This window comes from Podarcis liolepis, assembly GCF_965112155.1.
Source record: "Podarcis liolepis genome assembly, chromosome: 9".
Classification (NCBI taxonomy): Eukaryota; Metazoa; Chordata; class Lepidosauria; order Squamata; family Lacertidae; genus Podarcis; species Podarcis liolepis.
This window is the reverse complement of record NC_139564.1, coordinates 9,133,888-9,149,101: the sequence shown is the minus strand read 5'-3', so window position 1 is coordinate 9,149,101 and position 15,214 is coordinate 9,133,888. Positions and strand designations below refer to the sequence as shown.

At 45.6% G+C, this 15,214-nt stretch overlaps 1 protein-coding gene across 1 annotated transcript in view; it reads right to left on the bottom strand.

The window, feature by feature from the left end:
- The window catches only part of ADAMTS3 (ADAM metallopeptidase with thrombospondin type 1 motif 3), a 137,510-nt gene that overhangs the window by 85,950 nt on the left and 36,346 nt on the right, over window positions 1-15,214 (bottom strand). The window contains exon 5 of the mRNA XM_083458599.1: window positions 9,590-9,746. Coding sequence (XP_083314725.1) covers window positions 9,590-9,746 — 157 coding nt within the window. The remainder of the gene's footprint in view (window positions 1-9,589; window positions 9,747-15,214) is intronic.

Sequence of the window (15,214 nt, the reverse complement as noted above, 5' to 3'; positions counted from 1 at the left end):
CAAAAAAATCGTTCTTCAATGGGCATTTGGTCACAAAACAGAATAAGTTCAAATATGTATCTCAGTGTACGCATTTCTAAAAAAATATTCTTGCCCTAAAATACATATTTTTAAAATGTGCAATTTTGGTACTTTTTAAGCTGAAAACTACCACAACATTCAGAGAATTGCAAAAACAGAAGGCTAAATTACATTAGGACCAATGAAATTCCATCACCCTAGAGGGTTGGCCCTTTAAGTACCATAATTCTCAAAAAAGGGGGTGCAGTCTAGGAAAGGCAGACCAGAGACAGAGGCTCAAAAGACCTCAGTCTACCTGTATTCCTTGCCCTGTACAGGTAGGTGCCTCTGCAACACCCTTCAACCTCTCTCCATCCTAAGCCCACATGTGTTTGGGTGAATGAGTGTTTCGCAAAAGCAGCAGGCAAAGGCATGAAAGTCACACAATTGTACTGTGTTCCTCTTCCAGAACCCTAACAATTTTCTTAAAAAATAAATAAATAAAGTGGAGTAATAATTTTGCATCCTTAATTGCTGAAGCTAAATGGATGCTGAAGGAAATCTGGCTGGCTAGGTCGCCTGAAACCGCCCCATCCCTCGCATTGCACTTTCTAGGCAAATACTTTCCGCAACTTCCAAGAACAAGGTAGCCCAGTGTGACCTTTGAGAGACTCTCTGCTCTGATTTAAGGCAGGCACTTCCTTCTTGGACCCCGGTTTTGTTTGCCGGTTGGTTTGTGTATCCAGGTTCAACAGACCTGGAAAATCTCTTTGCAAAGCAGAATGCCTCTATGTGCCCGCAGGAGAAAGCGGGAGAGTCGTACACATTCTCAGCAATTCTCCTCTCACGGAGAACTTGGCCTGCCACAGATATGCTCCCTGCTTATGACTCACTACCCCTGTTTGTTTGGAACACTTCCCTATTTATTTATGAAACAGGGCTGCCCAGTACTTTTGGCTCTGGCTCCCGGCCTGCAGGGAAGGAAATTTCCCTCGAGGACTCTTGTTCCCCTACGTGCGGCGTCAGGCAGGCATGCGGAGAGGCCGTTTTGCTTCAGGCACTGTGCTCTCCTCCGTTCTCCCTTGCCAGGATGAACTTCACTGGCTTTCTAGCCCTGGTCAAAGCGCAGGGGATCTTTCCAGTGAAAGCTACTGTGTGCTTACAGTGGTACCAACATTCCCTCTTCCTCTTTCTCTGGAGGGCTTACAGTCTTATTATTCCCTTTAGATCAGGGGCCACCTGCACAGACCCTCCAAGTATATCCCTATTTTCCAGGGACAACCCCAGATTCACAGAAGCCATCCCAGTTTCTGATTTGATCCCAGAATGTCCCACTTTTCCTTTGTTTAGTCGTTTAGTCGTGACTGATTCTTTGTGACCCCATGGACAGAGCACACCAGGCACTCCTCTCTTCCACTGCCACCCGCAGTTTGGTCAAACTCATGCTGGTAGCTTCGAGAACACTGTCCAACCATCTCGTCCTCTGTCGTCCCCTTCTCCTAGTGCCCTCCATCTTTCCCAACATCAGGGCCTTTTCCAGGGAGTCTTCTCTTCTCATGAGGTGGCCAAAGTATTGGAGCCTCAGCTTCAGGATCTGTCCTTCCAATGAGCACTCAGGGCTGATTTCCTTCAGAATGGATAGGTTGGATCTTCTTGCAGTCCATGGGGCTCTCAAGAGTCTCCTCCAGCACCATAATTCAAAAGCATCAATTCTTCATCAGCCTTCTTTATGGTCCAGCTCTCACTTTTCCTTAGGACATCCCTATTTTCACTGGAGAAATATTGGAGGGTATGGAGCTATGCAACCCCCGAGCCAAGGAGATAAGTACCCGGTAACTAACAACTTTTAGAAGTCACCTGAAGGCAGCCGTGTATAGGGAAAGTTTTTTATGTTTAATGTTTTATTATGTTTTTGTATATGTTGAAAACTGCCCAGAGTGGCTGGGGCAACCCAATCAGATGGGCGGCGTATTGGTGGTGGTGATGCTAATGGAATAAAAGGTAAAGGTAAAGGGACCCCTGACCATTAGGTCCAGTCATGGCCGACTCTGGGGTTGCGGCGCTCATCTAGCTTTATTGGCCGAGGGAGCCAGCGTACAGCTTCCGGGTCATGCGGCCAGCATGACTAAGCCGCTTGTGGTGAACCAGAGCAGCGCACAGAAACGCTGTTTACCTTCCTGCCAGAGCGGTACCTATTTATCTACTTGCACTTTGATGTGCTTTCAAAATGCTAGGTTGGCAGGAGCAAGGACCGAGGAACGGGAGCCAGTGGCGTAGCGTGGGGGTGCAGGGGGGGCCGGCCGCACCAGGCGCAACATCTGGGGGTTAGGGTTAGGGGACGCAAATCCACGGGTTAGGGGGCGCAAATTACTTGCCTTGCCCCGGGTGCTGACAACCCACGCTACGCCACTGACGGGAGCTCACCCCGTCATGGGGATTCGAACTGCTGAGCTTCTTTCTGATCGGCAGGTCCTAGGCTCTGTGGTTTAACCCACAGCGCCACCCGCGTCCCATGTTATGTATTTTTAAAAAACACTATTGTATATCTATATTTTCCATTTTCTCTTTATATGCAGACGCGGTTCAAGCCTTGAAATAAAATTATTTATCAGCATAACTTTTGTGAAAAAAAATTATATACTTACTTAGGTATAAGACTTCAGGGTAAAAAAAGGGGGGGCACATTATCTACTTGGCCTGGGCCTTTGGCTCTGCAAGGCCCTGGGGATGACACCTGGAGTGGACCACATCCACCGCACCCACTGCACCCCCCTTCCTCCACGTGGAAAGAGGAGGCTTGGCCTGGCAAGACACAGTTAGTGGAGGGGGTTGCTGCCCCCCCCCCGGCTACACACAGACCCACCTCTCTCTATAGCAACGTGCAAGGAGCTCTATGTTGGTGGTAGTGGGGGGGGGGGTCCCGTGATATGCACACTAGACCTGGGAGGGGAGGCAGAGGCTGCTGGAAAGGCGCCCCCAGTCATCCTGCAGGGTCCTCCCAGCCTTCGCTGCTGGCCGCGAGGTCCACTTGGAAACCTCTCCTTAGCAGGCGCTGGAGAGATGATGAGGGAGAACAGCCAGCACTGGCCTCGCCAAGGCCGTGTCTGCACACTGGAGGAAGGGATGCTCCTGCTGCTGTTTCCTCCAGAAAAGAAAACCACTGCAGTCACTTGAATCATTCATTCTTATTGTTTTGAGAAACATGATATTGGTTGAGGCTGTTTGGTGGCTTTTTTATTTTCAAATCTCTCTCTCTCTCTCTATATATATATATATATATTTAGCAAGGTTTCCCTGGACATTTAAAATCATATTTAAATCTCTCTCACTCACCCCCCCAAGGCTTTTCCTGGACATTTTGCCAATTCAGCAAAAAGCCACCCAGATGCCATTTTGTCAGTCCAATTCCTGGACGTGTCCGGGAAAACCCGGACATATGGCAGCCCTATATTCCGCCCTTCATCCAAATATCTCAGGGCCAGCTCTGTCCATAGCTGTCAACTTTCAGATTTGAAAATAAGGGATCAGCAGCCTCACCTGTCTACGGGATATCTAACAATCCGGGATAGCAGTGGGAAGCAGCAGGAAATGGTGCTGGAATAAGGGAATTTCCCGCAAAAAAAGGAAAGGTTGACAGTTATTGCTCTGTCTGGCACCATTATTATTCATTTCTCAACGAAACACATTTTCGACTAGTCTTTTGGAGGGGGCTGGCCTGAGGTAGGCAGCTGTAAATGGCTTGGGAGCTGATCTGCTATGGTGTTGAGCTGCCTTGTTGATACCGTACATTTCTGTTTGATGTTTGAAGTGGCTTTCGGTGGAGATTTGATTGCTGTAGTAATCCACAGCTTTGCATAGTAAGCAGAGGGCTGTTCTGCTCCACTCTGGTGCTGAGCTGAGAGGAAAAAGACTTCAGCAGAGCCATGGATTAAGAGAAGAGTGGGTTGGTGGGGTTTCAATCTACGGTATTTCTCTCTCTCTCTCTCTCTCTCTCTCTCTCTCTCCATGTGTGTGTGTGAGAGAGAGAGAGAGAGGGGGGGGAGGGATTGAGACTACCTATCACAAGTTCAGACCCTCCAGGGACAGTCCCGCATTTACAGAAGCCATCCCGGTTTCTGATTTGATCCTGGAATGTCCTACTTTTCCTTAAAGAGAGAGAGAGAAACACAGAGAGAAAATGTATATCTGTCTGCTTTTATCTCTCTGTTTCTCTCTTTATCTGCAAGCAAACTCTGGCTATGCCCATTTTTGCTTTGGCCACATCCATCCCTAGCAAGTGACCCCTGGAGGGTTGTGTAACAGCAAATGTGGCCCTTGGGCCCCCCCAAAAGTAAATAACACCATGCCTGATTAAAAACAAACAAGCTTGCATTAGTTGAACACACAACAATCCATACAGCTGCTTTCCCTTGCAAAATGTAAAGCAGGATTTCCCAAACTCAGGTCTCCAGCTGGCTTTGGACTACAACTCCCATCACCCCTTGCTAGCAGGACCAGTGGTCAGGGATGATGGGAACTGGAGACCTAAGTTTGGGAAACTCTGATGTAAAGGATCCAGATGACTCAGAGCTATTTGAAGCAATCAGTATTGCTGCAGCACTGAGAGTGGTATTCCCCGCTAGTCCTACTGAGAGTAGACCCACTGAAGTTAACTGAAAAGAATAAGCTAGATTCATTAGTTTTAATGGGGCTTGGCTGAGGAGGACTTAGGTGAATGCCACCCCTCCCCCAAGTCCACCCTGGTTACAATCTCCACCCCTCCCCAACTCCACCTTAATCAGCATTATAATTCCAAAGTGTACTCAATCTGTTCTCCGCAATGATAAGAATGAGGTGGGAAGCTCACATCTGCTGGATGTAATCAACCTTCAGGTCTGTAAATGGATTGGCAAGATGCCTCCCACACACTCTCCCTCAGGTGACTTGGCTTCCTTAATTACAATGCCCGTTGCGGCAACCCAGAGCTAAGCCAATCGCACAGCACTCCACCTTTATAAATAACAATCTTCTTAGACTGGATTTGTCCTCCAGACTCCTCAAGAGCCCAATGTAAGTTAAGTGTCTAATGACCAGGAGGGAGGGAGGAAAGAGAAGTTTCAGTCCTAAGAGCCATGGAAGTGTCTTTGATTTGTAAAAGCCCTGTGGTCGTGGGCAGGTAGCTCTGAGAACTGTACATGTATTCAATTGCCCTAAAGCAAAAGAGCTCTACTGTTACTCAAAGCAGACCCTCCAAGTGTCCCTATTTCCAGGGACAGTCTTGGATTTACAGACGCCGTCCCAGTTTCTGATTTGATCCCAGAATATCCCACTTTTCTTTGGGGAACCCTATTTTCATTGGAGAAATGTTGGAGAGCATGATTGTTGTTGTTTAGTCGTTTAGTCGGGTCCAACTCTTCATGACCCCATGGACCAGAGCACACCAGGCACTCCTGTCTTCCACGGCCTCCTGCAGTTTGGTCAGACTCATGTTAGCAGCTTCGAGAAGACTGTCCAGCCATCTCGTCCTCTGTCGTCCCCTTCTCCTAGTGCCCTCCATCTTTCCCAACATCAGGGTCTTTTCCAGGGAGTCTTCTCTTCTCATGAGGTGGCCAAAGTATTGGAGCCTCAGCTTCGGGATCGGTCCTTCCAGTGAACACTCTGGGCTGATTTCCATAAGAATGGATAGGTTTGATCTTCTTGCAGTCCATGATAGCAAGTCCCTATTGTCAATGGAGGATATGGAGTTGTGCAACCCCCACCCCCCTTGAGTCAAAGAGATAAGTAACTACTGTATACAATCTTTAGAAGACATCTGAAGGCAGTCCTGTATAGGGAAGGTTTCTTAAAAAAATGTTTTATTATGTTTTTATATATGTTTGAAGCTGCCAAAAGTGGCTAGGGCAACCCAGTCAGATGGGTCGGGTATTATTATTATTATTATTATTATTATTATTATTATTATTATTATTGAATAAGACATCCCTATTGTCATTGGAGAAATGTTGGAGAGTATGTCAAAGCAGAGTTGCTGGCTCCTAAGTGGAAAAACGGGTCCCTTCTGCCTTAGGAACATAAGAAGAACCTTGTTGGATCAAGTCAAAGATCCACCAAGTCTTGCATCCTGTTTTCACAGTAACCAACCGGATGCCTTATGGCAGCCTTTCTCAGCCTGTGGGTCCCCAGATGTTGTAGAACTACAACTCCCATCACTCCTACCTGGCAAGGCCAGAGCTCAGGAATGATGGAAGTTGTAGTCCAACAACATCTGGGAACCCACAGGTTGGGAAGCCCAAAGGCAGGACTGCAACAACACTCTATCCATGAAATTCCTGGCATCCAGGAAAATGATTTTCCTCTGAAGGAAAAGCATAGCCATTGTGGCTAATAGCCTTACCCTCCATGAATTCATCTAATCCTCTTTTAAAGCCATCAAAAGTGGATGCCCATACTTCAGTGAAGGCCAGGAGAAAGCCTCATGTGGTTAACTTCTCCCACTGGGGTAGGAGAGTCCCGTTCAGAAAATGTAGGCAGCCAGGGAGGCTGCAAAGTGCTGAAGAAAGATTTTATTGAAAGAAAAAGGTGCACACCATGCTTGGCTATTTTGCAACAATAAAATAAGCTCCAAGCACCACATCCACCAAAATTCCAAATAAATGCTAAGGTGCCCTGAAAATGAGCCACATCATAGTAATATTTCTATTAATACATTAATAATAATAATGTTTCCGTATCCAACACATCTATACAATGGAGCCATGTCAGTAAGCTAGGGAGTAATTAAATATAGAAGAGAGTCATTTGTTATATTCTTTACATCCATTGGAATACACTCTTGAGAGCTTCCAACCATCTTTGAGAGAATTCATTGTTTGTTTACGAACCACTTGGCTTCTCAAGTATCTATATAATTTTTGAAAAGAGGGAGGGGAAAAGATATTGCTGAATAGTCTGGACAATCATTGTTTTAAGGTGGGTCAACCACATTCCGCTTGCCGGCAGACATATCCAGACAAAACAATTACTCCAAAAGAGTGATGTGCTCAGACAGTAAATAATGTTAAAATCTCAGTTTTATCCCCTAGTTTATCTGTAAGTGGAAATGGAAATGAAATATAGGGCATTAAGAAAAGTCAGTGAGTGAAAGAAGCTGAATGGGTCACAGAGTACTTTAGGTGTTGCTGAACTTCTTCAGCCTGTGGGCACAATTTTGAAATTTGAGTGAGTGCCATGGGCACCAACTGCTCTCCACACTTCATCCTGCCTCCTGTATAAGCCCTCTTCCCAAGAAACTATATATGCTCACATTCTGCTTTCCTGTGGGATCTGGGTAAAAGCATTAATCAGAGCTTTGAAAACTGCATGGAGGTAAAAGAGGACATGAGAAAGAATATCACTTTCCCAACTTCCTCCTTCATGTACTTTTCATGGGAAGGAAGGTAAGTGCCCTCAACACCTCCTGACTGCGGTGGCAGTGATGGGCAGGTAAGAGATGTTACAGGCACCAGGGAAAGACCTCAAGTCTTCCACTGCACCCACAGGGATCACAGTGGTGACCACATTGGTAATCTCTGGGGCACACATATGAGATGCATCGTTTGCTCTTTCTCACGCCCTTCATCCTACACACTGGATTCTCATGGGACAATTGACCATAGTCAAGCCAGGCCCAGGGTCCCCCTTGGTAGAATGAGTAGTAGGGCCCCCAAACTCAGCATGGTTGGCTTGCCTCAATTTTTAGTAAGCGAGTTAAGGAGGGGGCATAGCACCATTTGAAGTAAGCAAGATATTACCTCCAAAGATGTCCCCCACCTAAGACCATTAAGTCCAGAGTCTAAAATTACATAACTGCACTGCTGATTGGCCATGAACTACAAGTCCCTGTAATCATATTGTGATATATCATAGACCACGGACTCAATTAATTTCACAGTTCAGCTTTTAAAAACAACAGCTATTTCCTGAGGTCTTAAGGGGAAATTCCCCTTGGTGGTTCAGTGCATAGCTGGTATCACATTATCTATCCCCATCACCGCTATCAAAAAAACTCCCCAACCAATATGGGTAGCCAACTTAGAGCCTTCGAGATGCTGCTGAACTCACATCAGCCCCAGCCAGCATGGCCAATGGTCAGAGATGATGGGAGTTGTAATCCATTGACTTCGGGAAAGCACACAACTTACATTATCCTCAGTGTTGTTGGACACAACTCCCACCACCTATGACTATTGGCCATGCTGGCTGGGGGTGATGGGAATTGCAGTCCAACAACATCTGGCAGGTACCACATAGTCTACCACTGCAAAAGAACATCACAAGAAGCCCCAAAGCAGGGTTTGAAGGTGACAGCTCTTCTCCACAGAAGGCCACCAGTATTCCGCAACACACTATTGCTTAAACATGGAAGCTCCATTTAGCAGATGAAGCTATCATCCTTGAGTTCAACACATCACTTCCTTTCTCATTAAATGTCAGTATCATAGGCCAACACTGAATTTGTCCAAAGTTTTCAGTGCACATAGCTTATTCAGCATTACCTTCAACAGTCGCATGCAACTCAATCCTACTTGAACCAAACTCAACAAGTAGTTTGTATCACTGTGTGAATCCAGTCCTAAAAGAGTATTTTAAGTTTTTAATCAAATCAATGCTCAGGATCTGCAAAAAAGAATCCAATCAACAAATCCACACTGCTTTTGCTGCTGATTTTCTACAATGTTGTTTTTATTAAATTTCCACAGTTAATATAAGAAACCCTCAAATTTTGACCTACTTATTCAAAGCTATCCACCTGTCTCCCTGCAAAAAGATAAAACAAAGAAATGTTCATGGTGACAGTGGCCATGTACAGACATAACACTAAACCTTGATGTTAAGAATGAGCCTAGCCTACACTGTTTGTGTTTACCAGCTCCATCTGGTACACTGGCTGAGGCTCTACCTGCTTGCGCACTGTCTCGCCAGAGTGGTACATGCTCTGGTTATCTTCCGCTTGGACTACTGCAATGCACTCTATGTGGGGCTACCTTTGAAGATGACGCAGAAGCTACAATTAATCCAGAATGTGGCTGCTAGGCTGGTGACTGGGAGCGGCCACCAGGAACATAAAACACCAGTCCTAAAAGATCTACATTGGTTCCCAGTATGTTTCCAAGCACAATTCACAATGCTGTTCATAAGATTGTGTTTCCACATTTGATTAACCAGAAGTTGTGGCATTGCCCAAACCCTGATAAACTGTGGTTAATCTGAATTATGGTTTGTCTGAAATAATTCAGTTTCACACAGCTGGCTTGCTTCAACAAAATATACCTAAGATTAGCCACAGTTCTGAGTTCTGATACAATCCTAAACTGTAGTTAATATAGGAAATGTCAGTTTCACACAATGGTTTATGAAGCTGGCTTGCTTCAACACAATATACTTAAGATTAGCCACAATTTAAAGTTCTGATGGAATGCCAAACTATGGTTAATCAAAACTGGAAAACAAAAGCTTCTAACATCCTTCGGGGATGGAGAGTGGAAGCATGCAAGGCAATGGGGATGCTAGCCTTTTGTGATCAGCCCCAATGCAGTCAGCGAGTTCAAATAAGCATAGACATAAGAAATACCTTCACTGAGGATGTCAGGGAGTATATCTCCTGGATCTTGTGCAATGGCCGACCTCCTATAGACCATGTGACTCCTCCCTCTCTCTTCATCCATTTGTTTCCCTTTCTCCAGTGGCTCAATGAAATATTCATCTTCACCCACTCTGATCATTCCAGCCTAGGCAGAAAGAGGAAAAGAAGTAAGAAGACACCAACATGTGAAGAATCCATCTTCCAGATTTGTCATGATAATAAATTGTCGTTGGGATCATTCAATTGTCAACCACCGAATGCACTACAGTCATACCTCTTGTTACGTTCGGTTCAGGTTACGTGTTTCCAGGTTGCATACCGCGGCAACCCGGAAGTACCAGAAAGGGTTATTTCAGGGTTTCGCCTCACATGCATGCACAGATGCGCAAAATGACATTATGTGCATGCACAGAAGCGGCAAATCGTGACCCGCGTATGCGCAGATGTGGGTTGCATTCCTTTCAGGTTGCGAACGGGGCTCCAGAATGGATCTCGTTCGCAACCAGACGTACCACTGTACAAAACAAGGATGGAAGACCTAACCTTATGCTTGGATGAGAGGTACAGAAATCCTGTTTGAATTGCTCTGCAGAGGAGTATGGAAATGTTAAGGGGCAAACACAAGTTGGAGTGTGTGCATCTACAAACCGGCCATCAAATGTTTCCTTGTAATGGGTGCAGATGCAGCAGGACTCCCGTTGGAGTCAGTCTACCCCTGAACTACTGGGTCTGGGCAATTGGGGAACAGGCATAGCTCAGTGGCAGAACATCTGCCTTGCATGTAGAAAGTCTCAGGTTTAATCCCCGGCTTTTCCAGGTAGGGTTGGGACAGAAATCCTGAAATCCTGTAGGGGCAATATAGAACTAGATGGACCAGTGGTTTGGCCCAGTTTAAGGCAGTTTCCGGGGACGCGGGTGGTGCTGTGGGTTAAACCACAGAGCCTAGGGCTTGCTGATCAGAAGGTCAGTGGTTCGAATCCCCATGACAGGGTGAGCTCCCGTTGCTCGGTCCCTGCTTCTGCCAACCTAGCAGTTCAAAAGCCTGTCAAAGTGCAAGTAGATAAATAGGTACCACTCTGGCGGGAAGGTAAACGGCGTTTCCGTGTGCTGCTCTGGTTCGCCAGAAGCGGCTTAGTCATGCTGTCCACATGACCCGGAAGCTGTACGACAGCTCCCTCAGCCAATAAAGCGAGATGAGCGCTGCAACCCCAGAGTCGTCCACGACTGGACCTAATGGTCAGGGGTCCCTTTACCTTTAAGGCAGTTTCCAATGTCCAGTGTTCAGGTGCCCAATGTACTAAGTGCTATGGGGGAATATGAATTTGAATCTGGATCTTCCCACTCCTGATCCATCATGAAAACCGCACTGTCTTGAACAGTCGGGGGGGGGGGGAAGCAGCAGCAGCAGCTCCATGGCAAAGGGGAGCTAATAAATTAAACAGCAATGAGAAATTGCAGAGAGACATTGCAGAATCCTGTGGGATCTATTCCCTAGTTGGAATGCTTAGGACCGGCGTTTAAAAGTTATTCAACACAACTTCAAAGTTGTGGTTACTTAGAACACCTCTGCCCCGAAGCCATTCAAATTTTGGCCATGGTGAGAGAAGGCAGTGGGGGAAGGGGCAGTAAAAGGAGGAGCACATCCTAGCCAGGTAAAAACCAAGGAAAGCAGGTCCACTAGAGGGTTTGGCTGGGTAAGGGAAATGGCCTGGGGAGATTCCTGAGAGCCAGATAGAGAGGCTTGAGGGGCCACATTCAATTCCCCAGCCCTAGTCTATAGGATCGGAGGAATAGCTCCTCAAATACTTGGTTGCTGGAAGGGAGAACATGTGAGCTTTTGGGGCTGATGAGCCTTTGCCTTTGGCTGTATTACTGTTATCTATTTACCATAGAGTAAGTGCAAGTAGATAAATAGGTACCACTCTGGTGGGAAGGTAAACGGCTTTTCCGTGCGCTGCTCTGGTTTCGCAGAAGCAGCTTAGTCATGCTGGCCACATGACCCGGAAAAACTGTCTGCAGACAAACGTCGGCTCCCTTGGCCAGTAAAGCGAGATGAGCACCACAACCCCAGAGTCGTTCATGACTGAACTTAACTGTCAGGGGTCCTTTACCTTTTATTAAGCCTCGTTGAATTCAATGGGACTTACTTTTGAGTAGACATGCTGTCTATCCACCCCCACTTTGTACTCCTTTCCAGGGCCGGATTTAGGTTTGATGAGGCCCTAAGCTACTGAAGGTAATGGGCCCCTTTATTTTAGGGAACAGGCTAGCAGGTGGGGCCCATTACTTACATCATAGAAGCCTACACAACGCAAAACACTGTTGCTGTATGTAGGTTTTATTTTATTTTTATCTTATATTTTGGAAATGTACATCCAGGGTTGTTTTTTCCTTTAATTTTTTGGGGGGCCCTAAACTATAGCTTGTTTAGCTTATACGTAAATCCGGCACTGCTCCTTTCAAGGAAAGAAGTCAGGGATTGGAATATTTCGTATAATTATCTGTTTTGATTATTCTTGCTCCTTGAAAAGTTGTGTGCGGGGGTTTTTTAGGCTAATACGCAGCTCCATCAAAACACGCAAGACATTCTTAAGGCAGGAATCAACTGGTAGTGGTTCTCCGGGATCACTGGCACAGATATTTCCCAAATCTGCTACAGAAGATCCTTTTCACTGGGATATGGCAGAACTGAAGTGCAATGCAGAGCATCCACTCTGCCTCTGAATGGCCCCTTTCCTCAACAATAACCATTGGGATATTTAAGTTCAAATAAGTCCATTTCAGGATCACACCCTCATTTTTCCCTTTCCGTATGGCCAAGAAGCATTATTAGGTTGGCAACCTAGCAGCCTCCTGGCAAGTGAATGGATTGCTTTCTTGCCATTTGAAATGGGGGGGGGGGGGAGAGACAGAGAGAGTTTGTGCCTACAGTTGCTATGCTCATGACGTAAGATTCTATCTTGGCACTCCCACGTTTGTTTAAATATCCCATTTTCAATGCTTTCAGCTTGGAAGTACTCAAAGGAAAGAAAATAAAAGAAAGGAGGCCCAAAACAGCATTTTCCCCCCAGCAGGTTCCTCTTCCATTTTTCTATTTTACAGCGAAAGATGGGGTGGGTGGTAAGATAGATGATGACATTATTCATGAAAGGTTCACAGGGGGGAATATTTTCAAAAAAACAAGTTGTTGGCGTTGGGTAAATAGAGAAGTGATGAGTAATTTTTGGTTTCTATCAGTTCCTCATTTTTCCAATATTGAGTTCAGTTCTCCAAATACAGTCATACCTCAGGTTACAGCCGCTTGAGGTTGCGTTTTTTTGGGTTGCGGACCGCTGAAACCCGGAAGTACCAGAATGGCTTACTTCTGGGTTTTGGTGGTTGCGCATGCGCAGAAGCACTAAATCACGCTTTGTTCATGCGCAGAAGCACCAAATCTCAACCCACAAGTGCACAGACTTGTAGACACGGGTTGCGAACCCTGCAGGTTGCGAATGTGCATCCCGCACGGATCACGTTCGCAAAACCGAGCGTCCACTGTATCCTCATTTGTTTGTATGAATGATTAGGAAGGCAGACAAGATGATAAAGGGTCCAGAAGCCAAGCTTCATGAGGAATGGTTTAGAGAATTGAGTATGTTTAGCCTGGATAAGACTTAGCCTGGGTGAGACTCAGAGGAGATATGATAGCTATCTTCAAATATCTAAAGGCCTGTCACATGGCAGATAGAGAAAGCTTGTTTTCTCCTACTCTGGAGGGGAGGACCTGATCCAATGCATTCAAAGGAGACTCCAACTAAACATTAGGAAGAACTTTCTGATGGTAAGAACTGGCTCCTTCAGAAGGTGGTGGAGTCTTTTTCATTGGGAGTTTTTAATCAAAGGTTGGATGGCCCTATCTATCGTGCATGATTTAGTTGAGATCCCTGCATTGCAGTGGGTGACCCTCAGGGTACCTTCCAACTCTACAATTCTATGATTTCATGACTGATATCTATCTGCTTGTCTATCTATCATCTATCCATCTATCTCTCATGTATCTATCCCAGGTGAAAATTCACCAGCAGGTGAATTTCTCCTAATATGCATTTTTTTTGTATGCAATTTTGCATAATAGACACATTCTTGCACAGCTGTGTCCTCTATTATAATGCATTTCTGCAAATTACTATCACTAGCATATGCATTTATATGCAGGTTTTCCTCCAGCATAAGCATTTTTGTACATATTACTGGACTTGATATGTATGCATTTTTGCCTAATATAAACTTTTGTTTGTTCGTTTTTGCAAAGGAAAATACAATGCATCTTTGTTAGTTTATAGTCACTAATATATGCATCTATAAGGCACACTTTACCCCAGTGTATGCATTTATGCTATATGGCTGGAGGACTGCTTTGCAAAATTCAGACAGTGTGAATTGCGAAAGTTCACATATTGTTTCACGAAGTGCAAATGAGGTAAGTCCACATTTAAATGAAAACTTAATTGAATTTCTCTGCCATTCCTAACCATATGGCATTTCTGGATGCACAGTTCAACACTCGTTTTTTATTGCTTTGCAGTTCTACTCTCTTAAGGTCAAAAGGTGCACAGGAATTCAGGTGTGGTGTTACCAGCACCAGGCAACGCGGTAATACAATCTCCCCCCTGACTGGATAAGCAATCACTTACTCTACTCAGTTTAGCTGGGGGGAAAAGAATTGGCTTCCTTCCTAATTGCCTCTTTACTGTGAAGTCAGTCAGGGCCTACTCTTGTTTCAACATAATAATCAATGTGTAGAGTTGCGTCTAGGCAGGATCCCTCCCTCTGCAGTGCTTTCTCGCCTTCTAAAATGTCCCCTGCCCAGATTTTCAGTGACCTGATGCTCTCAAACTTTGTCCTTATCTTACCCCACTAATGCTGCAATCCTGAACACACTTTGTAGGGAATAGGTCTCATCAAGCTCAACATGAATTATTGCTGCATGAACGTGCCTTGGAATGTTCTGTTAAGTGCCACTGAACTTAGCAATATTTCCTTCAGAGTAAATATGCCGAGGGCTGTGCATATACTGAGATACTAGGGAGAAATTCTTTGAACCAACAAAAAAAGCTGCCTTATGGTGAAACCCATACCCACTTCATTCCAGACTCTCTCTCTCTCTCTCTCTCTCTCTCTCTCTCTCTGTGTGTGTGTGTGTGTGTGTGTGTGTGGTGGATTGAGCAAAGGTGGTAATCTCCATTGTCTCTGCAATACAAGCCACCTTTGTACTGGACTGCAGTGGTGACTTAAAGGTAAAGGGACCCCTGACCGTTAGGTCCAGTCGTGGACGACTCTGGGGTTGTGGTGCTCATCTCGCTTTACTGGCCGAGGGAGCCGGCGTTTGTCTGCAGACAGCTTCCGGGTCATGTGGCCAGCATGACTAAGCCGCTTTTGGTGAGCCAGAGCAGCGCACGGAAACGCTGTTTACTGTCCCACCGGAACGGTACTTGTTTATCTACTTGCACTTTGATGTGTTTACGAACTGCTAGGTGGTGACTTAGAGTTGCCATATTTCAAACAGTAAAAACCAGGACACCCCAAAAGTTGCTGAGCTTCTTTTAAGAAGACACCTAAATTGTTGATTTCCCC